Source organism: Wyeomyia smithii, chromosome 1, assembly GCF_029784165.1.
Source record: "Wyeomyia smithii strain HCP4-BCI-WySm-NY-G18 chromosome 1, ASM2978416v1, whole genome shotgun sequence".
Lineage (NCBI taxonomy): Eukaryota > Metazoa > Arthropoda > Insecta > Diptera > Culicidae > Wyeomyia > Wyeomyia smithii.
Window position 1 is genome coordinate 30,499,208 of NC_073694.1, and position 27,984 is coordinate 30,527,191.

At 40.5% G+C, this 27,984-nt stretch overlaps 1 protein-coding gene across 1 annotated transcript; it reads right to left on the reverse strand.

Moving 5' to 3' along the window:
• Positions 1-523: 523 nt before the first annotated feature.
• LOC129727631 (sesquipedalian-1) lies at positions 524-27,865 on the reverse strand. Its single transcript, XM_055685635.1, has 3 exons — positions 27,380-27,865; positions 27,019-27,321; positions 524-26,591 (listed from the first exon to the last, which is right to left on the reverse strand). The coding sequence occupies exons 1-3, from the start codon at positions 27,579-27,581 to the stop codon at positions 26,242-26,244; spliced, it is 855 nt and encodes a 284-aa protein (XP_055541610.1). The 5' UTR covers positions 27,582-27,865; the 3' UTR covers positions 524-26,241.
• Between the last annotated feature and the right edge of the window lie 119 nt (positions 27,866-27,984).

A 27,984-nucleotide genomic window follows, 5' to 3' on the forward strand; every position in this document is an offset into this window, starting at 1 on the left:
CTTTCGAGGTGAAGTAGTTTTTTTTCATGTCCTAACTTACCTGAAAGTATAAATGCGATAGATCATTTTTCTATATCGCTTTTTTCATCTTGAAAAAAATTTAAAAACAAAAACCTTAAACTGATGTGGAGATAAGGGAGTCTCCCTACATCTCGACTTACCTCATAAGCTCTTTCCACTATTATACAAGCTGTATTGATAAGCAATCGCAATAGAACCACAGAGAATAGACATTCAGAATTGTGTGTAAAAGTCTGTTTTGTGGTGCCCCAGTTGCATTGCATGAGTGTATCCATATCGATATCAGTGCTTGGTTTGTCAAAGACACGAGTGCCTCGTAGCGGGAGCATTACCACTTGCGTTAAAAGGACAAGTTTTTACACATCCGTAGAAAATAAGATGAACGTCTGTTCTCTGTGAACATACCTGCTACTAAATCTTAAGTTTTCATTACTTTCTTTTACTGTCATTTCTATCAGGCTTGTTCTCAAATTCTCTCATAAATCAATCCTTTAAAATATACTATCTTTTAATATACTATTTACAAATAATTTATTACACGTTAGTGATACAAACAGTGACGCATAACGAAGCACTAAAAACTATTTAAAAAAAAAAAACTACTACATATATAATAAAAAATCCAATTTAATTTGTTCTTTTCGGCAAACTTACACAGTCTATCTCGAATTTGGCACTCGTAATTTGTACGCTGCATATGTCAACCTAGTAAAACAAAGAGGTAAACAAAGGGAAAAAGCACACGCTTAACTGTTTCCCTAACCACTCTCTAACTAAACTGACTGACTGATTGACATTCAAAAGTGTGACTCAAGGGGTTTTCTTTTGCGATGCCGTTTCGCTGCTGCTGGAACGGAAAATAGACGATGGAAAAAATGCGACTGTATGAAGGGGAAGGATGAGCTCTGAACTACAAAATTGCTGTTGTTCTAGCGGTTTTTTTTGGGCTGTATTATTTGTGCGTTTAGCTGAACAACGAGGCGTACCCTTGGCGCTGGCGCGTGGTTAATAACATATAAAACATTCACACAGCGGGGGAGGGGGATGCATCTGAGCCTGAGCTGGACAGTGGCGGATGATATCCTGATTTCGATTTGTTTGGCTTACGCCAGCAACCAATTGACCAACAACGAATGGAATGGAAACATTGATGATTACACGAGCACAACAGAATGAAAAAACAATAGACAAAGGATGCTTTAGTAGTGGTTTTAGAACTGACAAATGGAATGAAGCCTTCGAGCGCTACTCACGTGTACCCGAATGAGGATGGATGTTAACGAGGATTAATTTTCCTAGTCTATGTATAATAACTTAGATGTTTATATGGCGGTTTAGATTTGAACACAAAATGATGTGTACAGCTTACAACTATTATTAATGCTTTTTTTCTTTGTTACTTAGTTATGTTACCAGTTCGGATTGACGGTTACTAGTATTTGATTGGATAGAGATACTGACAGATTTGTTGAATACAAACATTCTTCAGACATAGATATGTTGAGGTTGTTTATCCTTAAGAAGTGTTGTGCTGATTGTGAAACGTTTTTCCTTCCTTTGTCGAGTGGAGAGCAAGAGTTGATGTATCATACACATGGCGACCGTAACCGGTCGTCATATACATTGATTTAGATATGAAGAATAGATTAACTCATATAATAAAGATGTCCAATAGAGACATCAACGCGTATGCGCGTACAAAATATGACAAAATTGCCTATACTTGAGACGTCTCGGTCAGATACACCTCATGGCGACCGTGAATGTAGAATAGAAATTGCAGCAATGGAAGCTAAATTTTGTAGGAACAGTTCCGTGGCTGCCGTTTGCCCAATTGTTACTCTGAAAGTATTGAGCTCAGATCGTGTGGTGATACCTAGAGCGGTAACCCGACCCAGTGTGGATCTTTGGATACCGATTCACTAAAAAAGAACAAGTTAGTATGACAGATATCTAACAAGACTGATACCAAAATACTACAGGCTGTCATCGCATATGGTAAAGCATTTGGTTCATCGACCAGTGATTGCATCAAAGAGGAGTAGACCTACTCGCTGAAAAACTAACAGACACATACATTAGAGAGCAAATCCCCAGCAAAGTAGCAAAGAAATGGTCCCAAAAAGCTGCTATTGAAACAATGGTAGCTAACTCGACAAATACAGAAACAAAAAAAATGTTAAAAGTTGGAAAATTTACCAATCTCCAAGGAGCCAATAATACTATGGCAGAAAATGAGAAACCTACAATCATTAATTAGCATTCCGCAGCGACTGGTCTACTCCAGTTCGTCTTACCGGATAGCTAAGAGAACATAAGGTCTTATTAATGCGAACGGGTTGGCTTCCGTCAACTCCGTCAGCGCAATTAAAGAAAGCCTCAAGTCGAGATTTGATACAGTGAATGTATACAGTGTGATACAGTAAACTATTCTACTCTAGATGGTAACGACTGGCAGGGCGCTTCGTATTTTCCTTCCTCCACGAAGGAAATGAGCTCCGAGGCGACGCTAATATAATTACTTATAATTAGTTATAAAGAAACTTTAGAGCGAACGCTAACGGTAAGTCACGGATTTTACAACGTCGATTAACGCTAACGGAAATTTTAAGAACACGATGAGTTCAGTCACGAGTTCGACTAGTTACAAGACGACTAATGCAGTCGGAGCGATGCAGGGATATGTTATCAAGCTATTCTTTATAAGCTAATATAATTACCTTCCATGGGAAATTTATCACACTCAATTCAAACGTTATCGATCAAACTGTTGGCTTGGTATTCCGAATTCCATGCTGCTCATAGGTCAACCGCATGCGTTCCTTATAAGTGGAACGGAAGAGTGTTCTAGAGGGTTTAACGAGTCGATCATGAAACTAACAAAACTAAGATAGGTTTTATACGAGATGGTAAAGAACCAACCAAGTAATAAGAAAATAGAACACCGCTTTGTAATTGAAGACAAAAACTATAACGAATATATCATGCGTCAACTTATGACAAATAATTTTACAACCGAAGGTTTCGGTGTTAAAGTTCCTCAGAAGCAATTGCACACAGGTGGAAACGTACCCGAGGAACACAGGGTTTATCTACTCAAAGCTGATTATAAACATCCCCTCCTGACCATAAGCTTTTTTCGAACCCCCAAAACAACTACAATCCAGTTCAGAAATCGTTAAACACTTTCATCTAAAAAAAGACACGCAAATCTAGCCGAGAAAAAAAAACGAAAAAAAAGACATCGGTCGGAATTTCTCCGAAATTTCATTTGTCGAGTGTTTATTTCCAAGTTGTAACAAAGAAAGTGTTCGTAATTTAAAGTTAAAGTGTAAATGAACTCAATGCCGGTCTCTCCCAGTGTTATTTGTTCTGAAAAGTCAGGACGGAAAGAATTGAAACTTCTCATTCTGAGCATAACGTTGCACTTTAGCACGGAACAGCAATAGAAATTTGCAGGGATTAGCTCTCGACATGTTTTCCGCTTTAGAGAATACTAAAGTCGAAACTCCTCATACTGAGCATGGTTGCATAGTCTTTCGAAGGCTATAGACGTTGATTGAAAAAACGAGGGTCAGACCAAACTATTTGCTCACCATGAGGATAGAGCAGAAGCTTTTTAGAATCTTAAGATAATTCCAAAGTACCAATCTTGTTTGCCGGTTGCGGTAGAAACTCTAGCTCTGGCCGGTGTTTCTTCATCTGTGGTGTCAGAGGTGGGATTTATCCACAGTTCGCAGAGCGAAAGAAGAGGAAGCAAAGACAGATTTCGTAAAGCTTAAGTTTGCATTCGCTAATGTAACAGGAGTTAAACGTCACTAAGACACCAATCAAAGGCCACGCTAGCACCATCACCGATTTCCAGGAATCATAAACATAGATATCTCTATCCCAGCAAGTTGGCTAGGTATACTATTGGGTATACTACGCCAACGTATAATTCGTATAATTCTTTACGAATAAAGGAACGCTTCGAAGGACATTTTATAACGCTTCTGGAATGTTCTCCTGCCGAATGGAATATAACACGTAAGCGACTGCGCTGCACCACTCCTGATAGAAGGAACGAGAACTTTCTGCGCCGCTACTAAATCAGTATAAATACCGCGCATTTGCGCAAGCTAGGTCAGTGTGTATTTTAAATCGATGTAGTGTGTATTTCAATCGTTGTTGAGTGTTTATTTCCAAGTTGTAACAACGAAAGTGTTCTTAATTAAAAGTTAAAGTGTAAATGAACTCAGTGCTATTTCATTAATCCGAAAGTGTTTCAATAAGTATGTCAATAAAAAATCTCCCAGTGTCATTTGTTCTGAAAAACCAGGACGGAAGAAATAAAAACATCTCATTCTGAGCAGAACGTTGCACTTTAGAATAGAAATTCGCAGTGATTAGCTCTCGGCATGTTTTTCGAGAATACTAAAGTCGAAACTTCTCATACTGAGCAGAGTTGACAAAGCCTTTCGAAGGCCATAGTCGAAAACTGAAAAAACGAAACTGCCCTCAAGGGTCAGAACAAACTATTTGCTCACCATGAGGATATAGCAGAAGCTTTTTAAAGTCCTAAGATAATAAGATAATTCCAAAGTATCAATCTTGTTTGCCGGTTGCTGCAGAAATTCCAACTTTGGTCGGTGTCACTTCATCTGTGGTGTCAGATGTGGGATTTACCCACTGTTCTTCGCAGAGCGAAAAAAAGAGAAAGCAAAGACAGATTTCGTAAAGCTTAAGTTTGCAATCGTTGCTGTAACAGGAGTTAAACGTCACTTAGACACCAATCAGAGGCCACGCTAGCAGCATCACCGATTTCCAGAAATCATAAACAAAGATCTCTATTCTAGCCGGTTACTGATTACCAAGTCAGCATAATCAGACCATCCATAATCATATGTCTGAGCAATCCTTCTGATTGTTTAGTCTAAACGAAATTTCATAAACATAAACAGTCTCACGGTCAATGGTTAGTGTTCGCAATGGATCATGCAAACGAAGTGAACATTTCCTTTCCTATAAAGTCATTAACCATTCCCATTCATCCTGCAAGACACTCCCGCAAATTGTGGGCCGCAATTCATACAACGCAATGTGTGGTGTGAACGAAGCGAAGCTGATCAACACACATCGAGTGTCGTGTCGCATTAATGACGTAATGCCACCAACAAGAGGGGAAGTGGCAGTAGGCTGATTCACTCCCGTCACAAACAACGCTGATTGGTGGCGGTTTTTAATAATTAAGAATAAGAAGAAAGCTAAGTGTATAAAAGAAGTTGCCTCAAAATGATATTTCCATTTAAAGTTTATACGTTGTACTATACATATCGGAATAAAAGTTTAAGATTAGTAGCGTCTTTTCCTTCATACTTATCGCTCCAAGCTGCAATCAAGACCTGAAGAGTTTTGATAATTTTCTGCGTTTAGAGCATTCTTCCTCCACTTAGGTCCACGCTATCGAAGGCAAGCGTATGGTCTAGGAGAGACCAGTTAGATTGGAATATTATATGTATGAGTAGCATAAGTCATTTGTAACTAGTCTCAACAATATAGTGAATAAAGACTACGAAAGCGGCCAGTAAATTCAACCCCGCGTCGCACGGGCGAAGCGAATACAAACCGGCTTAAACACTAAACGTAAGTGATTTGGCTTCTCTCAGTTGAAATCGAACTTATCTATATTGATAATGTTGCAGGTGTGACGTCACACCCCGCGTAGAAAATACCTTATGTTCCGTCACGCAGAATTTTGTCATAGGTACATTTTTGCTTAGTCCGAAAGAAAGTAAGCCTTCTGTTGTTTGAAATGAGAACAGGTAGAGTGTAAAACCGGGACATGGCCGTCTGCCATTGCCCACCAAAAACAAAACCATTTTTGTTTTTGCGAACGGTTCTGCTATGCAAACGTTGGCGAAAACACTTTCCCTTCCGCGATGAGTAGTCACTAAAGCTACCGAGGCATTGAATAAACAAAAAAGAACTCGACAAACGGTAGCGTCGCTCAGCGTCGCCCATGCTCACGCGCGGGTTCTTAGCGCTCACGATAGCGCACGTGTTTTGGAGCACTTGCTATAGCGCTCTCAAGCAGTTAAATATCTGTACTAAAAATTAGGCATAAAAAAGAGACAGACCGAGGAGTGGAATAGGTTAGAGTAATGCAGCTAGGTATGTGGTGACCAGGGCGAAGGGGAGAAAGGCCTCTCACCCTGAGTTACCTGTAGGGTATTTTTAAGTAGTGTTGTACAGAAATAAAGTTAGTTAGTCCACGTTAATCTGGTGGTTTTAATTCCGCGCCAATTGCGCGTACAGGGACACCTAGAAGAAGAAGTCCCTGGTAGGATATACTCTACATTACTTGGTGATAGCGTAAAAAGAACTTACGCCATTTAGTTTGGTAGGCCAGTGGCAAGAACGAGTGAAAGTTTGTGTATATGCAGTAAAAAGTTTAAAAAAGGGGGAAAAAGTAGAGCTCAAAGTTATGTGAATTTACAGAACTTATAAACCGTCGTAGTGTCACGTGAACCCTCGAAAAGGATCACGGAGGTGTGAAAAAAAAGAACAAAGAACCCGCAATTTGCGATTTAATATTAATTAGCTAAACAGTTGTGAAGTGAGTGAGATCGTACATTAGAAGACACTTTTAAAGTTGTGCAATTCAAAAAAAGAACACGAGGAATAAATATAAACACAGGCAGTAAGTGACTTATCAACAATCAGCCAGACAACTGTGGATTACCGAAGTTACATAGTGAGAATTAAAGGTGAGATGTCAACGACGATGACCGGCTCTGTTCCAAGGATACTCGGGTGAGTGAGTCTTTTCCTTTTTGACACCCAGCACATTGCAAAAGCTGGAGTTGAGGTTTTTTTACTTAAAAAAGCGGGTGTAATTCCTTCAGAAACACATAATAAAAAAAATTTGGGTCTAAATAATTTCGCATAGTTATTAAAAATAATCGTGGTAGTTTTTAATGCACATTTATTGTTATTCGCAAACTCGGACCGTTCTTATTTCTACTATTCTAATCCCACTGTAGCATTTTAATAGAAGCCCAATGGCCGATGGTGAATGACAATAATCACTGATGGAGAAAAGAATGGTAATTGATCCACCAGGCTCTACCCAACTTGTTAAATAGATTTTAGGATGTCGAAACATGGGTCCACCACTTCACCCCTGAGAGATAGTTTTCATTACTTTCAAAACAAAAACAATCTTCAGGTGAATACTACCAGTTAGCTAGAGCATTCGAATGATTAAATCAAGAAAAAAGGAAGTCATTATAAAAAACATTCATCGTGTTCAACTATCAATCCCTGCACCACCCTAATAATGATGATCCGCTCTAATGAAAGATGGAAGAATTCAACAAAAGAATGACAAATTGTCTAACCGAGTTGCGTACTGTATAGGCCTGTGGAAAGGTGCGTAGCAGCACTCGGAACAATAATATTGTGTTCACTTTAGCAATCGCTAACTGACCATGTACGGTATTTAGATATAAGATACTAACGGGTGTTAAATAAAAAATGAGAATTTTTTCAATACCTTTCAGTAACTCAAATACAGAGCGTAAAATTTTCTTTCTCCAAGAAAATTGCTCTTTGGGCTCCCTAGAAACAGTAGGCGTGTTTGGTTTTGCTAGTTTGAAATTAGTCAAAGCAAAGATGGCGTCGAAACAGCACGTGCTCCGCGAACGCATTGTACGGTTCTACGAAACGCATTTCCAGCAAGGAAAAAAGTTCACGGTGACACATTTTAAGGAAGAAAATGTACCTGTTAGTACGGTATATCGTATCCTGGGTTCCCTGAAAGTAGAGCGGAAGGTCGGAAGTGGTCGTCCGGTGACGATAATGACGAAGCAGAGGAAGACGTCGTTAAAGAAGCTGTTTGACAACAAGGACGCAACCAGCCTGCGTGACGCCGGTCGGAAATATGGCTGCTCCCACGTATTGATCCATCGGACCCTATTTTCCGCTGTCCAGAACGCATATTCCAGGAAATGATAATTACTACTCCAGCGACAAGTCATCCACACCGCCTGAAGTGAAATACAAGTTCAAGCACAGGTTTGAAAAAAAGGTTATGTTGTACATCGCCATTTCCGACCGGGGCATTTCAAAGCCTTGGTTTAAGCCGAGCGGTCTGGCAATCAACCATCAAATCTATCAAGAAGAGTGCCTCGATAAAATCCTGCTGCCGTTCCTGAACGAGCATCACTCGGATGGGAAGTACGTCTTCTGGCCAGACAAGGCGCCTTCCCATTACGCCAAGAAGACGCTGGCGTATCTTGAGGAGAAAAAGATACCGTTCGTGCCGAAAGATCGTAACCCAACAAACTTGCCCCAGTGCCGCCCAATAGAGGATTTCTTTGGCTCACTCAGTGCCCTAGTATATAAAAACAATTGGAGGGCCAAGGGTACGAAGCAACTGACTACAAGATTCCGGAATTGTATCCGGAAAATGGACGTAAGTGCCGTACAACGTTCTTGTGAGAGCATCGCAACAAAGTTGCGTCGAACAGCAGACCACGGCCCTTACTCAAACATTCACTGATATTTTTTTGAAGAAAATACATTATGTTATTAATAAAAAATACTGAAATCGATGAAAAAAAATTTTTTTCTATATATATGATTGAAAAAATTCTCATTTTTTATTTAACACCCGTTAGATTGAACTTAATCTAGTTGTCTTTTGGAATCAGACAGAACTAAAAGATAGAGTTAATTTAGTTTGTCGATTCGACAGGTTATGGGTCCAGTGAACATATAGTTCGGGGCACAGTCTTTTTTGATACCCAGGAGATAATATGTACATCATTGAGTGCAAGTTTAGGCAGTACTTGTACTACTATAACTCGGTTTTGTTTTTGGTTTTGGTAAAGACCTAAAAGCAAGTCTTCATCGGAAGGCACCAGAAGCCCGCAGGGTTATCTGGTAATTGTTTGATCTATTTTCACATACTGGAAAGTATAGAAAATAGTGCAGTTTGCGAAGAAGACGGTGGTAACTACAACCACCACCGATAAGGACGACGGAGGCATGAGGATGATCCCCACTTTCGAAGGGAGCGGTCGGGAAGGACTATCCCTTCTGGAAGGTGCGAGTGACCCATTACCTGAAGCAGTGGAGGCTGCTACACTGCCTGGAGAGGATCCCGCCGATGGAGGACTGCGGCGTACTCTCATGGAACTGTTCATGGCCCACGAGCGGTACGTCCAGGAGATTGAGAAGACAGGTCACGTCATCTCGGCAAGCGAGAAGATGGATACACTGCTAGTCGCCATCCCAGAGAAGCATACTACCATTCTGGATATCATCTCCGTGATGCGTCAGGTTGATCTGGCCAATATGTCGCTGGCTGACATTTGGAGCCTGTTCCTGGACGTCGTGGACAGAGAAGAACATCAAAAGTATCCTGTGCGGTCCAACGTGGCAATGGCTGCCCATCTAGCTGCTAATTACCAACCCAGGAAGAAAAACAGGAAGGAGACCCGGGCGTGCTTCGAATGTGGCAAGGTGGCCCTGTGAAACAGGGGTTTGGCAAATGTTGCTCTGGTTAGAGTCTCTGAGATAGAACAAGGTCCATCAGAACGTACCCATACGACAAGCAGAACGTCGAATCTTTTGAAGGGAATTATCCCAGCTGGATATCGACGGGAGAAATTCACCACTGAGCGTGGCCTAGTCGTTGCTCCCAAGCAGATTGCGGAGCCGGTAGCGTCGGCCAGCAAGGTGATCCCCCTAATAGCGGATTCAGTCATAAAGTCATAAAGGGCTGCTGGGCTGTGGACCCAGTTGTGGTCCCCACAGCCAAAGACGGAGAAGTGATGGAAGGGCGAACGAGAGGAGTAATTAAATTAAAAAGCATGTATCTGTTGTGATATGTATGCACGTTACGAACCTGTTTAAAAGCTTGATAAAATAACAACGCTACTCAATCAACTTATAGCAATTATGAAGAAAAGTTCGACTAAGTTTTGTTATCATGGATCAAAAGGATATATCACGGCTGAAATATTCGAAATGCTGTGCAGCTGTTGGCAATAAGCCGTAAGGGTTCACGCAGTTTATCTTCAACCACCTATGACCACCAACTGGATGAATCGATGCACATTTGTGTTTCTTGTCAAGCTGTAATATCGCATAGCAGAAATGTTCCACAAAAAAAGCGACGAACGGATGAATACGAAGCAACGCATGATTTCGAAGATCCACAACCATCAACAAGTAAAAGTCCGCAAGAATCAACATGTGAAAATCCGCAACCACCAACAATTGATGCTGAGCAGCCATTAACAAGTTGTGAAGAGATTAATGACATGCTAGGTAAGAACGTTATTACTTTTAAAGAAATAATAACAAATGCAATTAGTTAATTTTTAACGCACCATAATATGCACGTATATATTCGCCTTTTCACAAGACTGGTCCCTTTAAATAAGAAATCTCCCAGTGTCATTTGTTCTGGAAAGCCAGGACGGAAGAAATTGAAACTTCTCATACTGAGCATAACGTTCCAAATTGGCACAGAACAGCAATAGAAATTTGCAGTGATTAGCTATCGGCATGTTTTCCGCTTTAGAGAATACTAAAGTCGAAACATCTCATTCTGAGCATAGTTAACAGAGCCTTACGAATAGACGTTGACTGACTGAAAAACGAAAACGCCCTCAAGGGTCAGACCAAACTATTTACTCACCGTGAGGATAGGGCAGAAACTTTTCAGAGTCTTAAGATAATTCTAAAGTAGCAATCTTGTTTACCGGAGGGCCTCACTGTCGCATCAGTCTACATTCCACCTAGAGCGGTTATTAACCGGTTGCAGCTGTCACAAATAACGGAACTGCTTCCGACTCCACGCCTCATCATGGGAGATATCAATTCTCACGGTACGGCGTGGGGCGCACCCAGGGATGATAGCCGCGCTGTTCTTATTGAAAGCTTTCTCGATGACTTCGATATGACCTTATTGAACATACCTGGGTTAGCTACGAGAATTGCAAGGCCTCCAATACGAGAGAGCACATTAGACTTGTCGATGTGTTCCTCCTCAATGGCTTTTGACTGCAAATGGGAGATTATTCAAGATCCCCACGGTAGCGACCATTTGCCAATCAGTATTTCGATTAAGAGCAGGCTCCATTCTGCTACCACAGTCGAAGTAGAGTATGATCTTACCCGGAATATTGATTGGGAAAAATTCTCGAATACAATATCCCAGGGTCTCGAAACAACGGATGAGCTTTCTCCATCCGACGAATACAACTTCCTTGCAACATTAGTGCTAGATAGCGCGTTGCAATCTCAGAAGAGACCTGCCCCTGAGAACAAGTTGAAAGTTCGTCCCAACAAGCAATGGTGGGACAAAGAATGCACCGAGATGAAAAAAGCTCTAAAAGCATCATACATAGCAATCAGGAATGGTGGTTCAATTGAGCTTTATGATCAGTTTAGGGAGCTGGAAATAAAACAGTCTAAGCTACACAAACTGAAAAAAGATCATACTGGCAAAATTTTATAAGCTCGTTACCCAGAGATGCTTCTATGAGCTATCTCTGGAATACTGTTCGAAAAATGCGCAATAGGTCGGACAGTAATGAGGCTAATGAATACTCTGAACGTTGGATCTATAATTTCGCGAAAAAGGTATGCCCAGACGCTGTCCCATCACAGCAAAAATTTAGCGATACAACAGCTATTGAAGAACAAGGCTCCAGGACCGGACAGGATCAAATTTAATTTGATGAAAAACCTGCCGGACTCGGCCAAGCTACGATTCCTTAAACTGTTTAATAAGCTTATCAGGAACAATATGATTCCGGAAGCTTGGAGACAGGTTAAGATTATCGCAATCAAAAAGCCAGACAAACCTGCCGCAGATCACCGCTCGTACAGGCCGATTGCGATGCTCTCATGCATACGCAAATTGCTTGAAAAAATGATCCTGCGTAGACTTGACAACTGGGCAGAAACAACTAACCAACTTTCAGAGACCCAGTTCGGCTTTCGTAGGGGCAAGGGCCCTAACAATTGCCTGGCATTGCTAGCCACAGAAGCGGAAATGGCTCTTGGCAGCAAACAACAAATGGTTTTCCTGGATATCACAGGCGCATTTGATTCAGTTTCAATCGAAATTCTTTCCGAGAAACTGCATCAAAGAGGATTCTCCCCTGTATTGACAAACTTTTTGACCAACCTGCTGTCTGAAAAGCATTTACTTTTCAACCACGGTTCTTCAACAATAACACGAACAAGCTACATGGGTCTCCCCCAAGGCTCTTGTCTGAGTCCGCTGTTGTACAACTTCTACATCAGTGACATCGACACATGCTTGACGGACGGCTGCACAATGCGCCAGTTAGCTGACGACTGCGTTGTATCAGTCACGGCGACTCTAGCTGTAGACATGAAAAACAGCCTGCAAAATACGCTAGATAATCTGACCGGTTGGGCCAGTTGTCTTGGAATCGAGTTCTCGCTTGAAAAAACGAAGATGGTAGTTTTTTCGAAAAAGCGACCACCACCTCGCTTCGAGCTAGTTCTGTCCGGAAGACCCATCACTCAGTCACCTAGCTTCAAGTATCTAGGAGTATGGTATGACTCTAAGTGCACATGGGAAAAACATGTCAATTACCTGAAGCAAAGATGCCAACCGAGAATTAATTTTCTTCGGATGGTAACAGGAACCACATGGGGAGCTCATCCAGAGGATTTGATACGACTCTACCAAACCACGATTCTGCCCGTAATAGAATACGGCAGCATATGCTTCAGAGGTGTCGCAGCCTCACACATGCTGAAGCTAGAGAGGATACAATACCGTTGTTTGCGTATCGCTCTAGGCTGCATGCAATCGACACATACCATGTCTCTAGAGGTCATTGCGGGAGTACTACCACTCAAAGAGAGGCTATATGAGTTGGCTCTTCGTTTCCTCATCAGATCGGAGATAGCAAACCCAATGATAATCGAGAACTATACGAAATGTTTGGAAGTTGTTCAAAAACCCTGTATGTCAGTATACCAGCAGTTTTTGACTATGGAGATAAACCCTGCGGATGTTGCTCCATACCGTGAGATTTCACCATCGCTCAACAATTCTTCTGTTATATTTGATTTGACGATGAAACAAGAAATCCAGGGAATCCCCGAACACATCAAACCAACAGTTGTGCCATCAATATATTCGGCAAAATTCGGCCATCTCCCAGAACAGAACAACTTTTTCACGGACGGATCTGTGATGGATGGACAATCCGGATATGGCATTTTTAACACAGATCATCACATATCCCGCAAACTGGCACAGCCTTGCTCCATATACGTAGCTGAATTAGCTGCCATACACAATTCGCTGCGAATTATCGAGCTCAAGACACCAGGTAATTATTTCATCTTCTCGGACAGCCTCAGTTCTATCGAAGCTCTCCGATCGATTAAACCGGTCATGCACCCGTCCTATTTCCTTCCGGAAATTAGACGGAAATTAGAAGTGCTGGTTGATCGGTCTTTCATTATCTGCTTTGTGTGGGTCCCCTCTCATTGCTCAATCCCAGGCAATGAAGAAGCTGATTTATTAGCGAAAAGGGGTGCCATAGAAGGAGATATATTTGATAGACCGATCACCTATACCGAGTATTTTCACCTGCCTCGACAACTGGCCCTGGCAAACTGGCAGGAAAAATGGGATAAAGACGATCTTGGGCGATGAATGCATTCGATTTCGCCCAAAGTGTCTACAAAAGCTTGGTTCAAAGGGTTAGATTTAACTCGAGATTTCATTCGAGTTATTTCGCGCCTAATGTCCAATCACTATGTTGCAAACGCACACCTTTATCGAATAAACTTAGCCGATAGTAACCTGTGCGAATGTGGCGGGTACGAAGATATGGATCATATAGTCTTCGTATGCCCTAAGTACCACAGAGCAAGGACCAAGCTTATTGATTCTCTCCGGAAACAGAAAGTGACGTTCACAATGCAAGTACGGGATGCGCTCGCTAGCCGCAACCCCGCGCTTGTAATACCTATTTATGACTTTTTAAGAGATATCAAGTATCGAATTTGATTATCTCCTCGCTGTTTCTTCTTATTTTTATAACACAACCTCCATCAAAAAGTTTCACACTAATTCTGTTCTTTTTCTTCTTTCTTTCATTGATCTTTTTAGAGACACATGAATCATCGCCTCTTTCTGAGAGACATGATCCATCGAACATATATATAAGTTTTGATTTCTAAGAGATAAGGAACCATCACACCTCAACGAATAGTATTAAGAATTGATATTTACCCATACAGAGAAAAATAATGTTATTGTTAGCCGTAAGTTTTAAAGACATGTATTTTTGAATTGTATTTATAAAAGAAAAAAGATGAGAGGGTTTTTATGCCTGTTTGAGGAGGAGCAGTCGGGATACAGACTCTACTCAAGCTGGCTTTTCCCTACTCCAAAAGATATTCGGCCCCGTTATGCTTTGCGGTTGGGCCTAAATAAATATTAGAGTATTAAAAAAAAAAAAAACTCAATCGAATGCTCCCGCAAGTAGCATGTAGTAGCCATGCACTCATAGGGAGAACGATTGGCAACAAAATAATAATTACGTAGGGTCAGCGTTTTGAGGCAGGTGGCTCGCGCTGCCGTACTTTAAAGACTGTATTATACATTGACTTGTAAATATATTGAATTGTAAGCGTAAAATTAGTATATAAGGAAATTTTGATTGAATACAGTCGAAGTTTATGGTTAGTCTGAATTTAGTCGTTTCATTGGACGGACCGAACCTTCCTATATTACTAAGTGATTACTCTTTGATTTCTCTTCAAGAAGCATAGACCTCCACATTAGCGAGGACACTAGCTAGAAGACTTAATCAGGCCAGAGTGATCCTTGATGGTATACAGAAAATCCTTTAGAACGTAACCTATTTCCCCCTTCCAGACGCATAGGCCTTCGCTGTAGTAAGGCAACTAGCAGGAAACGGGAAAGGCCAGGTAGTCGTTGCTAACAGGAATCTTGGTCCGCCTTGATTATCGGTTCCGCTCGCGTATTTAACTGTCGTTCGGTGACAAAGCCTTGTTAACCCGTACCTTCGCCCGGGGAGGTCGCGTAACGCGAATAACAAATAGCGATATATAAACTACTTAACAATTATCTATCTATCTGCTAAACTGGTTGCACTGCCCGTGCAACTAAGTAGAACATAACAAATGAACATGGTTGTTTTGTCACAGTTGATTCTGCTCTATTGCTATTGGCGGAACGACTGGAGAGAGAATTGTTTACCAAAACAGTGTTGTTGTGATAACCTCACAAGTATGGCCTTAGTGCGCGAATATAATTTAATTCCAGACTTTGATAACCATAGTATTTTATTCCCAATTATTGGTGAAAATGAAACGTTGCAACTTGTAGTATTTTAATAGAAACCCCAATGGCCGATGGTGCATGACAAAATTCACCGATAGAGAAAAGAATGGTAATTGATTCACTAGGCTTTACCTAACTTGTCAATTGAATTGTAGAATGTCGAAACGTGAGTTCACCACTTCACACCCGAGACGAAAGAACAATCGTGATAATGAACTGAAGGGGGTCAACCGCTGGCATGGCACCGGTTTTCTGGGATACGCGTGTGTTAGTTATCATTACTATCAAAATAGCGAGCACTGAAGCTGTCAGAAGATGTTAATAAGTAGAAAAAAATTAACTGAATACGGTCTAATTTTTTTGGCTCTTCAATCGTTGTTTTCCACCAGCGAAACGCGTGAATGCATCAAACAAACAAGTTTCGCCTCTATTAATGACTTTTTGAAATTACTACACTCACATAAGAAAATTGTCTTCTAATTCTTTAATTGTTCATTAATAAAATGTGCAATATAAGAGATTTCTCTATAAATATGCGCTAGTATAATAATAATATATTAGCGAACTCCCTTAGTGATCAAAACTTGTATCCATTGAAATAAAGAATTTATTTTTTATTACAATCCGGGCAACCGCGTTATAATAACATACTTCCCGTCAGGTGAGGAAGAGTAACATGTTGTTTTTTCATGCAATTATGAGTAACTTTTCTCATGGTTTGGGATTTCTAAATACGAACGTATAGCCCCGCTCTACTCTACCATAGAATCTGGGATTACTGCTGGTATATACTGCAGTTGGTTTTGGTGAGCTTGGTATGACAGATTATCGTTCGAAATTGCGGCAGTTGGTGTCTACCTATTGACCCGTACAGGCGTGTATGATTTTCGCAGCAATTTTTTTTGTTATTGATGAATAGCTGACGAGTTAATACGAAAATTGTTTCGATTGGATTCATTTAGTACTCCAATCCATCAACACCTAAGAAAGACAATGTCCCATCGTTTTTTTCTCAGGACCACAAAGAGTAATCTAGAAAACGATAGATAAAGTTTGTGCCAGACATATTTGAAGAACCAACATCACCGCGAAAGACATGTTTTTTGTAATCACCGCCGTACACGAGTCCAAGAGTGGATTAGAAGAACCATTCATTTTGAACTATCCAATACGAGGAAGAGTAGTTTTTTAAATAATTAACGCAGGATTGCGACAAGTATAAACAACCTGATCGATTTGAAATTGGCTCAGAAACCGATTCTTCTAACGAATCTCTAGAGTCAAACCAATTATTTCACATTATGATTTAAAGAGAGTTAGTAAAATATATAAATAGAAAATAAACTTCCAGCTGCACTCAGCCTAGAGGAGACTGCAAATTAGGAGAAGACCCAATTATCATTGAAGTGGAACACCAGACATTTGTGTTGAAGAAAGAAAGACCCTATGCCAATTGTGACCAAATCTACAACTCTGTGGAGGGGCCTTCACGGATGTTCTGTTCTGTTTGATCATTGAATTTATATTTATTTTAGTACCCATCACCCAGATTGAAAATCAAAAAAAAACTTCCAGCTGCACTCAACCTAGAGGAGATTGCAAAATAGGTGTTACGCAACGTATGCTATCGTCATTATTTGAAATTCATACTTGACTCAGAAACAGGCGAGTTGAATAAAGTTAAGACCAAACGAGAACGAAAGTGAAATGAAAAGGATATGAAAAAAGGAGATCCCGTTCGATCTTAACTTTCCGCGCTCCTTTTAGATTTAAATAAACAGTGCAGGTTTGATATACGCATGCGTGCGTCGTAGTAGAGAAAGAGAGATTGCGATGCAACTGCTTATCTATGCGTGGTGCATGGATCATCTATGCGTGAGGTAGATGTTTGAATTTTGGTGTTGTATGGAAATTCGGATTTCTCTGTGTTTAAGAAGTTTGTCATGTATGTTAACTCTAATCAGTACATTTGGGATAAAACGAGAAACAGAACTATATCACTATCTTTGTTCAGTAAATCAAGCTAGGGCTAAGAAGATATACAAGTATAGAAATTCCCTAGCTAGCTCTTATTATAGTATTAGTTACTTTACCCCCTACAGAACATAGTTTTAACCAAATTTTTACTATATAAGGTTTGAAATTGTTGAATAAAAATCAAGTCATATCTCAGTCTGAATTTTAATATTGAACATTGAGGTTTACTTCACTGCCAGCTCGAGAGCGACCAGCAGATTGTTTGTACAATTCCACTCATTCAGCCAAGAATTATTCTAGCGGTGAGTTTTGAGTTGTGCAATATACTCGTTGGTTAGCCCAAAGGCCGGAACTTGTAATATTTTTCTAGCTTGAATATTTCTCTCTTCATAAGGCAAACCTCCAAAGGAGAAAAAAGCCCGAAGACTTGAACTGTTTGTAAAATTTACAATCTGAAGCAACGATTCACAAGTCCGCGGAAAGAAAGACCCCGTCTTAGCGTTGGAAGCTCTACGAAAGGGAGCTAGTGAACCGCGAGCAACAAAAGGAGAAGACCCAATTTCATTGAAGTGGAACACCAGACATTTGTGTTGAAGAAAGAAAGACCCTATGCCAATTGTGACCAAATCTACAACTCTGCGGAGGAGCCTTCAAAAAAGTTCTGTTCTGATTTATCACATTGACCATTGAATCTATATTTATTTTAGTGTTGGGTGATGACTGAAAATCAAAAATTACTTTTAGCTCACTCAGCCTAGAGGAGACTGCAAAATAGGAGAAGACCCAATTATCATTGTGGTATTTCAGCTCGCGATATTCGACTTGATTTCCAAGCGAAATAAAGTAGTTGCGTAAACGAGTGTAATTCACAAGTGTATTTAGTGTATTGTTGTGCATAATACAAAGGAAGAAGGTAGAATTAAGTGAACTGTGCAACACAAATTGTGATCGCAAGTTTTGCGTACCGTAGAGATAAAGCAGTGATCACACAAGCAGACTGACATTTGTTTAGTAAACAAACGCTTCGAAACGGTTGAAGATCGCATAGTTAGTAGAATGTACATGTACAAGATAAATAGTTAGTAGAATGTACATGTTCAAATATATTATTAAACTAAATACCCGTGTTATCTGTGCTTAAGCGAACACATTTGGTTGAAACTTAAGATTTGCAAAAATTCATCTCATATATTTCTACCATTTGAAGCTTTTTTTTTTTGAGAAACTGAGATGTGTACTATAAAGATTACAGTACTCTTAGTGTAGAGAGTGATAGTATTGAAAAATTAAAGTGGCAAGTGGTTCGCAATTGAACAAAAAAAACTTTGATCGGTTGTCGAACGAATCTTGTAATAGCTGTGTTTAACAGCAGTGTGCCGAATTTTGATTTCTGTGATTCTAGCACATTCAGGCTTTCTAAGTTAGTAAGTAAGGTATATTGCAGCCACCGGATGAATGATGTGATCCCGTGCGATTGTTTTGAATACCTACGGAGGGGACTAACGCGACAAGTGGGAGGGGCCACGTACATTGGATTATGGAAGAAAGTAAAGAAAGGTTGGGCTACGCTGCGCGCTGTTTTTTTTTTTTTCAGATATAAAGACCAACGTTGACCAACGAGTAAACAACAACGGCACCTAGTAATTGGTAATTCCGACTTCGAAAATCATTAACTCGCGCCCGAATAGGGACCTTCGTCGTGAGTACGGAATTGTATAACCGGTGCTGAAAATAACTCTTGAGAAAAGTGCAGTGAAAAAATATCCACCTGTAAAATTACTGGTTTAAAAAACCAGCTCTACACCAAGAAGCGAAGCAGCGAGGCACCGAGAGAAAAATTTAATCGGCACCAGGGCCCATAGTAAAAAACAGTGAATAAATTTCCAGTGTTTTTATTTTATTTTTTCTCCGCAAAGTGAAAATGTCTGACCATACCCTAGAGGCCATGCCTAATACTCTCGAGCTTGGCAAGTTGCTAGACTTTGTCAGAGATATACAACCTTCCGACGGAAAGGCTACTGAATTGATCAACTGGAACATCGATGTCCAGGGGATCTTCGATTTATATCGATCTCTGAGAAGAGATTCGGTACAATAATAACTGATCGGAAGATCAGTACGAAGGAAAATTTGCTAAAAGGCGCTTTAAATGCGGATAACGTTTCTGCCGATTGAGAGGAAATCAAATTGGTCTTACTTCTTTGTTATAAAGACAAGAGAGAACTGAAAACCCTCGATAATGAGATGTCCGGATTAAAAAACTTCCCCTTCAGTCTCTGAACATAAAATGGAAATTCTCGATTGCTTGCCAATAAGTGAGATTTAGAAAAACCATGGGAATTCGACATCGAATCTGGCCTAAAAACAACTTGCCGAAAATCCACTTTTTTACCGAAAAATTGTAACAAAGCTCATTTCTGGTGAAAATGGGTATGTTAATAAGCAAAATTGCCGCATTTGGATCGAAGAGCAACCAGAGGCAATACAAGAATCGCCAATGCACCCAGAAAAATGCACGGTTTGGTGCGGTTTACACGCTGGAGGCATCATTGGGCCATACTTCTTCAAAGATGATCAAAATCGCAACGTTACGGTCAATGGCGCTCGCAATCTCGCGATGATTTCTGATTTGTTTTTGCCGGAAATAGAAGAGCTAGGTCTTGTTGACATGTGGTTTCAGCAAGACGGATCAACGTGCCACACATCGCGCGAATCAATGGACATATTGCGGAATGAGTTTGGTGAGCAATTCATCTCACGAAATGGACCGGTGAATTGACCGCCTAGATCATGCGATTTAACACCGCTAGATTATTTTTTGTGGGGTGCGTTAAGTCTCTCGTCTATGCGGATAAGCCAACAACAATTCCAGCCTTGGAAGACAACATTACACGCGTTATTCGCGAGATACCAGCCGAAATGCTCGAAAAAGTGACCCAAAATTGGACTTTTCCTATGGACGATTTAAAACGTAGCCGTGGCCAACATTTGAATGAAATTATCTTTAGAAAGTAAATGGCATAAACCAATTTGTCAGCTCAAATAAAGATTTCATACAGTTTTGTAATTTTTATGCGTTTTTTTTTTTTCAAAGAAAAACCAAATTCTTAAAAAATCACCCTTTATTTTGACTAATTCTGAAAACTATTTCCTGTCTGTTGAAGCCAACATCTGGTGATCTGGTATGAATTTGAATATGATTTCACTATTTGGACACTTGATCAATTTTATTATTTTACATCTGTAGATTGAGGAGCTAAAATTTTCTGTTCCAACTGATCAAACGAAGGTTACATTATAAACCGATACAGACGTACTGCAAAGTTTCGACAGGATTTGCGTAAGGAAGGTTACTTTTGTCGTTAATGACTGATTCCTCGGTAGCTTCAGCTTTTTGTGGTTCATTAGTATAAATATGGTTTGTGCGATCAGCAACATCAGCTTATTGTATGTGTTTCAGATTTTCAAGGATTACCAGTTCATAAAACCTGGAGCATCATCATCATTAATCAGAGCGGTAGCCATAATACGGGTTAAAACCCCAACTCGTGGATCTAAACGTTTGCGGGATCAGAATATGAAGGACTTTTTGAAGACCTTCATGGTGTGATTCAATGGACCAAAGTGAACTATATATTTGTTAGGTTAGGACAAACAGGCCTGTTCCAGAAACTCCACAAGCCAGAATTCCACGATGGTGATTGCTCGGTGGTCTGGTAATTCTGACAGGAGCAGACGTTTTGACTGCTTTCGATATTCTGTGCGAAGCATTCACCGTCTTCAACGTAAAATGTGCATGCTACGTGTCGCTTTCAGAAATGAAAGCACTTCTTGACATCGCCAACCATCAATTAATTTTCCTTTCAGAAGACGCTGCCCCTTAAAATTAGAACAATGGGATTACCGGAAATCACGGTTAATGCACACTCAACAGTGATTTTGGATATTCCTGTCATTCAGAAAGAAGGTAACTTCTTTCTTTAAAAAGACACTAGAATCAACGCAATAACTATACCACCTGATTAGAAACGGTCAGTAGCGTTAGCTACTAATTTTGGCGACACTACGTCCTTTAAATGGACTAACCCCACAAAAACCCTACCAGTAGAAGACTTGACAGAAGCTAACAATATGAATTCCGAACGATCAAATCAACAACATATTCAAAGTCCTTTCCAGAAATGTGGAAATTCATAAGGAATGCGACAAATTATCTTGTATCCCGGAAATTCAACACCGCATCCAAACAATAGACGATATTCCGGTACATAACAAAACTAATAGATACCCACTGACACATCTACAAAACCGAGGTAGAAAAACAAATTAAAGAAACGTTGACAGACGGCATAGGTCAGCATTCGATTTCACCATGGACGTCTCCAATTCGGTTTGTCCCTTAAAAATTAGATGCAAACGGCAAGAAAAAATGGCGTGTTGTCATAGATTACCGCAAATTAAATGCGAAGACGGTGGATGACAAATTTCCCATCCCTCTCATTGAAGAGTTTTTAGATAGCCTTGGTCCTAGTACTTATTACTCAGCAAGTCCGGCAACGTCAGGTAACTGGACAATCTATTTGAAACGGCAGGCTCTGATGGAGCTGCCGCACTTCTATGGAATAGCCAAAGATTGGCCGAGATTCTATTGAAATTTTTTTGGGAAACAACTAAAGAAGACGATTTTAATAAATTAGAAAATTTAACAAGGTTGCAAAAAGTATTGCACGGCAATGCCGAAAAATGTGTTAAGCAGTTGATGTTAGACCCTGATAATGTTGATCAGATCATAACACGATTGTAGGAACGATTTGGAAGAACAGAAATGATTTTTAAAGATCTAATCAACGATCTAATTGCTATACGCAAAGAAAATAAAACTGCATTGCTAGATTGTTCAGATGCGTTAGATAATCTCGACTCCAATATTAATGCAATAGGAAAGCAATTTTATTTGAACGATCCTCGTCTGATTAAGGAAACGGTCAGAAAGTTGCCGTACAATTTGCAAATTAAATGAACTGAGGACTCCGAAGAAAATCAAAACCAATCCGTTCAGAAGTTCAGAATGATAAATATATCTAAAGAGAACAGTAAGGGCGTTAACCTGAACGAGGATAAGATAGAATCGTAGAAGGTTAAAAATGCTTCATCTGTTCAGTAAGTCATAAAAAAACAGACTGTCAGAAGCTCAAAAAAATGAGTCCGCAAAAAAGAAGCGACAGTGCCTTCTCAAAAAATGTTTGGGTTGTTTACTATCCACAAACCATATGAAAAATTGCCGAATGGCAAAAAGATGTGGCATAAATGACTGCAATAACAAGCATCATCGTTTGATTCACACTACTCAGAAGAATCCATTGCCGAACACTCAAGAGGAAACTTTCAACTATCATAAAGATAAAGAGCAAGATCGCTTTTATCAAATCATCCCGGTCACACTGAGAACTGGAAACAAACAAATTGAAACTCATACTTTCTTAAGCGCCGGATCATCCCTTACTTCAATAGATGAAAATGTATCAAATTTACGAACCTTAAAGGAAGAGCAGAATTGCTTAAGCTAAAATGGACACAGAATGTAACTCGAGAAGAGGTCAGTAAAAATGTTCAAATGAAAATAAAGGGACCTTCCGGTAAGGAATATACATTAAAAACGGTAAGAACTGTAAAAATCTGCAATTCTATGCAGTCAATAAATTTCGCCGAAATGGTCGGAAAGCATCAGTATCTGAAAGACCTACCAATTAAGGATTACAATCAAGCGCGTCCGAGAATATTGATTGGATTAAACCATAGCCATCTTTTTTGTAGCTATGGATTAAAGAATGGGACGAGAAAATGATCATATCGCGATCCAGACTAAACTAGGATGGTTGATTTTTGGAAATATATCAACGAGCGTTGTCATGATACATAAAAAAAAGACTTGAATGCGATAATAAAAAGCTTCTCATCCACGGAAGAATTCGGTGTTAAGCTTGTAGGAAAATTACCAAAGCCAACAAGTGGAATAAAAGGTGAGAAAATTCAACAAAATATCAACAAGAGAAACATGAGGTAGTCTTAACTTGAACGTCGAACTCGCGCGTCGAATCTAATCCGAACGTTCCGATTACTCTGTTACTAGTAGGTACTAAGTGTTCATGAAATAAACTGAACAACTGTTGCTGCTTTTCAACACAACAACACACAACAGTCAAGTTTCATAAGCAAATCGTCATCGTCAACGGAACAAAAGGTCAACCAAACGCCGGAGGAGCCGAAGATGGAGAAGGAAGTAAAAGCGGACAACACGATGCAGAAGGCAGTGAACGCGAATTATAAGGTATGAACAAGTTAGATGGTTTAGAAACCGTCATCAATAAAATTTATACAAAATCTTTATAAGAGCAAAGGTGGACCAATAACGCTGGAAGGTATCGAATCAAAAAAACAGCAAGTGGAAGAAAGTTTAGTAGAGTACAAAAAGATTCTGAAAACCTTTGAGTTTCGTTTAGAAAAAAAAACGCCTGGGTAGAGCAGATCACCAGGTACGAAGCGTTAAAAACAAAGTATAAATTGAGTATAAACCAGCTAGATAAAACACCGCTTAGAAAGTCGAAATAATCATTAAAAACAGTAGCCAAAACTGCAATACTAATCAGAAGAATGGCGCCTCCCACACTGGATTTCGATCTGAGAACAGCCACAGCAGTTGGTGTTGGTTAAAGGATAGGCAAAGAACGCAGAGGTGAGGTACTGCCTACACCAGCGACTCGGACTCAAAAAGCAGTCCGCGCACCAAAAATGAATGCGGGCGCAATGTTGCAGTATCAACGCTAATACGCCGCACCAAGCCATCACTCAAAAGCAACCGTAAGTGTATATCACACGTAATCCGAGATGTGGCCCTTTTCGTCCGACACAGAGGTAGCGGTTGAGAATAGTATCTCCACTCATGAAACGACGGGATACGCTATAGACGGCGTGTTCCTGCTAGTGGCGATAATTATCGTCATAGTATGGAGGTGGCGGCGCAACGCCAGAAGAATCAAGGAGCTGGAAGCAGCGGCATTGGTTTAACAAAACTCTGTTTAAAGTTTGAAATACATGCTATGATGACACTCCCATCGTAAAACAGCAGTAGTGCAACCCTATGATGGTTCGCCTTCAACATTAGACGTCGGAAGATCATTAACTCTACCAAAACAAAGTACACTGTTCGTTCGCTAACTGGGCTGAGGGCCTAGCCCAGTTAACGAATGTCGCTCGCTAACTGGGCTGACATTTTAAATGTCGTCAAATATCGAGGGGGATTTCGATGTAATGGCGCTAGGCAAAACTCTCAGCGAAAATTTGAAAATGTTTCAAATCAATACACTAAGAATCCTGACTGATGAACAGAAAATAAGAAAAAATAAATTATTAGCCTTGCGTGTGCTTTATATGCACTTACCGTTGCCTGGAAACATATTCTTTTCATAAAACATTTATTTGACCTGGAAACGAATAGATAAACATCTAGTGGATCGCATGTGTGATGACAACCAAAATCCATTGAACTGAAAAAATCAATCTCAATTCACTATTCATGTGCCCCTATCTCGTTTTGACAGCAATATGCCAAACGCTGATTTTTTACGTTCATCTGCTTTTTAACTGGGCTATAGCCCAGTTAGCAAACGCCCAGTTAAAAAGCAGCCCAGTTAAACAGCACCCAGTTAGCGAACAGTTACTGTACATGGTAACTGGTAGAGACTGTAAAAGTTCCCGTGGTGTTGGTGCTGAGGTGGAGATAGATGGGAAACGATTTTAAGTGGTTTGTGAATTCGTTTATCTTGGTATGCTTGTGACATGACATGATGCGGTCGATACTTGGCGGTAAACTAGAAGATGAAGTGTGGCGCAGACGCTTGAATCATGAGTTGTACCAGGTATACAAGCATGATGATATAGTGAAGGTAATAGAGCGGGTCTTCAGTGGGCTGGACATGTAGCCAGAATGCCGTCAAGAGAGAGCCGTCAAAACTATCTTCAGTAGAGAACCAGAAAAAGGAGTCGACTCCGTGGTTTGCCTCGCACGCCAAGGACACTGTAAAAGTCAAAAATGTGGTTGAAAACCACAAGTGGGCTTCGTGCCAAATAAAGAAATCAATTATCGTGAAGAACTGCACAGAAGCTTAGAGCCGCTTAGAGCTACAGAAATTAGAGAGGTAGTATCTGTTTCCAAGGTCGCACATGGGTAAAGTCTAATCGAGACGAACTCTCAGAGAAAAACAAGGCCGCAAACTAACATAAAATTAATGTTCAGCTTTAGAGATACTAATTACTTCAAAGGTTGCAGCAATTTTACAATAAGATTAGTCACGCCCTGAAAGAGGCCAAACTTATAGGATTTAGTTTAGTACGATGATTACAACCCGGCAGATCGAAGAAAAAATGTTTCACAGCACAGGTAACACTTAACACATCCAGCAAACCCCAACTCAAAATGAAGCACATTTACACATCAGTACAGAACACAGACCAGCGATCGCCTGCTGAACATTAAAAAAAAGACGAGAAAACTGTACTTCGTGTGTTTGAAAAATTTACCTAACAAACTCTATGTTATGATATGTTGCACTAGAACAATGATTTTTTGTTTTTTGTTTTTGAGCGTATGTTAAGGATAAGCGACAATCCAAAAATGTTGCCACCGGTCATAGTAGTTTTATGAATAGGATACTGTATACTATCACAAAAGAGAGCTAGCAAATTGTTACCACTCGCAGCCTAATTCCTAACTGTTTGACCGACTGCCGATCCTACGTTCATAAATATAAAACTTAATAATGATCATTACAACTTCAAACGATCAACTAAAACAAAAACGCGAGCATTCAACCGACTACGATTCAGAACATGATGAGCGATGGTTCGCTCTTCTCCATCGCTAGTTTCCGTTGACGCAAATCGGCCTGAACCGGTGCGCCCAGTGTCGTGTGCATCCGTGCGAAGGTCATCTCAAGGGACTCACCTGCGATCGCTAGCAGGTCAACATTTAGTACGCTGTTGCTACCGGTTGTAGCTTGTAGATCCCCTAAACCCACAGGCTCGTCCTGTTGCGCGTCGGCCGCCAGCTGCGGTTGAACCAACGCCGGTGAGGAAAATGAATTAATCGGCGCGGTGGGAGGAGGTGGCGCACGTCTAACCACCTGGGGCGAGACTAGCGGTAAAACCGGACCTGGCGCCACGATGTCGGATGCTAGAAGCGGTGTTTGTTGGATGGTTTGCTTTTAATACACAACGTTTTAAAAATTATACGCCGAGTTTCGAAAGGTGGTCACGCTTTTTTTCTCGCACTCAAAGTTCAGTCCTAATGTGTTATTCTGCTTTCCACCATTCTTCGTCGACTAAACGAAAATGAAATTCCCTAAACTGATTCTAATGAAAGTTTCTAATACCATCAAACTGGTAGCTTCTGGTTTAATACTATTATTCACTACCGCAACCTTTCGCAAACATCCGCACATCACGCAGGCATCCCATACTCCGTAATGAATAAACCGTCTATTTGAGTATATTTTAGAAGCATGCGATTTCAAGTCACTCGAAAAACTAAACCACAAGCGAAAAAGCGGAACCACTACCGTTTGGGCAAACATGGGGGGTGGACAAACTGCATTACTCACCACTGTTGGAGGCATACTCCACCGGAACCGCGGATCTGTTGAAAGGATTTTGCCTTCGGGGTGGTGCCTTCGGTGCTGGAAGTGGCGTAGCCTCCGGTGTCTTCTCCTTGCAGCCTTCGATTTCGTCCAGCTGGCGCTGCAGCTCGGCCACCATCAGCTTCATGTAATCGTACCCCGCGCAGGTAAGAGCCTTCATCCATTGTTCCATATTGCCCTGCGATTCGGTGCTCAGGTAGTACGTCCTATTGTTCGGACCATGAAAAATAATCTGGAAGCAATACTGTTCGCCTTCCTCCGCTAGTTCTGTCAAGAGATATTTATTTCCAACCAAACCTTTTAACCAAAGTTGAGTCATCCTCACCTACGGTGCAGCCTTCCAGAATGATCATACCAAGTGGCTCTCGGTCACCCTTCCGCTCGAAGTAGAACAGTAGATTTCCTTTCAACACAAACCATCGCCGCTGCCAGCTCTTGTTGATTTCACCCCGCTTATTGAGCCAACCCTCTAAATCGACCGGCGGTGAAGTGGCGAACAGGCACAGATTTTTCTCGTTGATTTTCATTGCTTACGCAGCAGCTGCTTAGGATGATCGGTAGCTCCACCCAAGTATTTTTGCTGTTGCCTTTTTTATGCTTTCTAGACTGGGAAACACTGTGCAAACGGAACAGCAATTTTATCGCCTGCAGCACATCTTAATATACGCACTCTTTTCCTATTGCTGTTGAAAACCGTATTTTGAACCACGAAACGACACACTTTGTGCTTTATACAATAATTTTCTTCTGAGTTTCCTCAATTTTCAGCTATCAAACCGATGCGCCGCATCGTGCTGATGCCATGGTAATGACAGTTTAACATTCCAACGAACATAGGGATGTGCAGAAAAATTGCTCGAAAACATCGATTACATCGAGTAATCGAAATAGTATTCAAATTACATATTTATTCCTTATACAAAAAATATG

What these genes read in the sequence shown, in the direction of transcription:
- LOC129727631 (XM_055685635.1), bottom strand. Translation starts at nt 27,581, where the DNA reads ATGAAAATCAACGAGAAAAATCTGTGCCTGTTCGCCACTTCACCGCCG. An exon ending in TCTGGAAGGCTGCACCGTAG is followed by an intron (nt 27,322 to 27,379) that starts GTGAGGATGACT and finishes ATCTCTTGACAG; the next exon opens with AACTAGCGGAGGAAGGCGAA. An exon ending in GGAGTATGCCTCCAACAGTG is followed by an intron (nt 26,592 to 27,018) that starts GTGAGTAATGCA and finishes CACCGCTTCTAG; the next exon opens with CATCCGACATCGTGGCGCCA.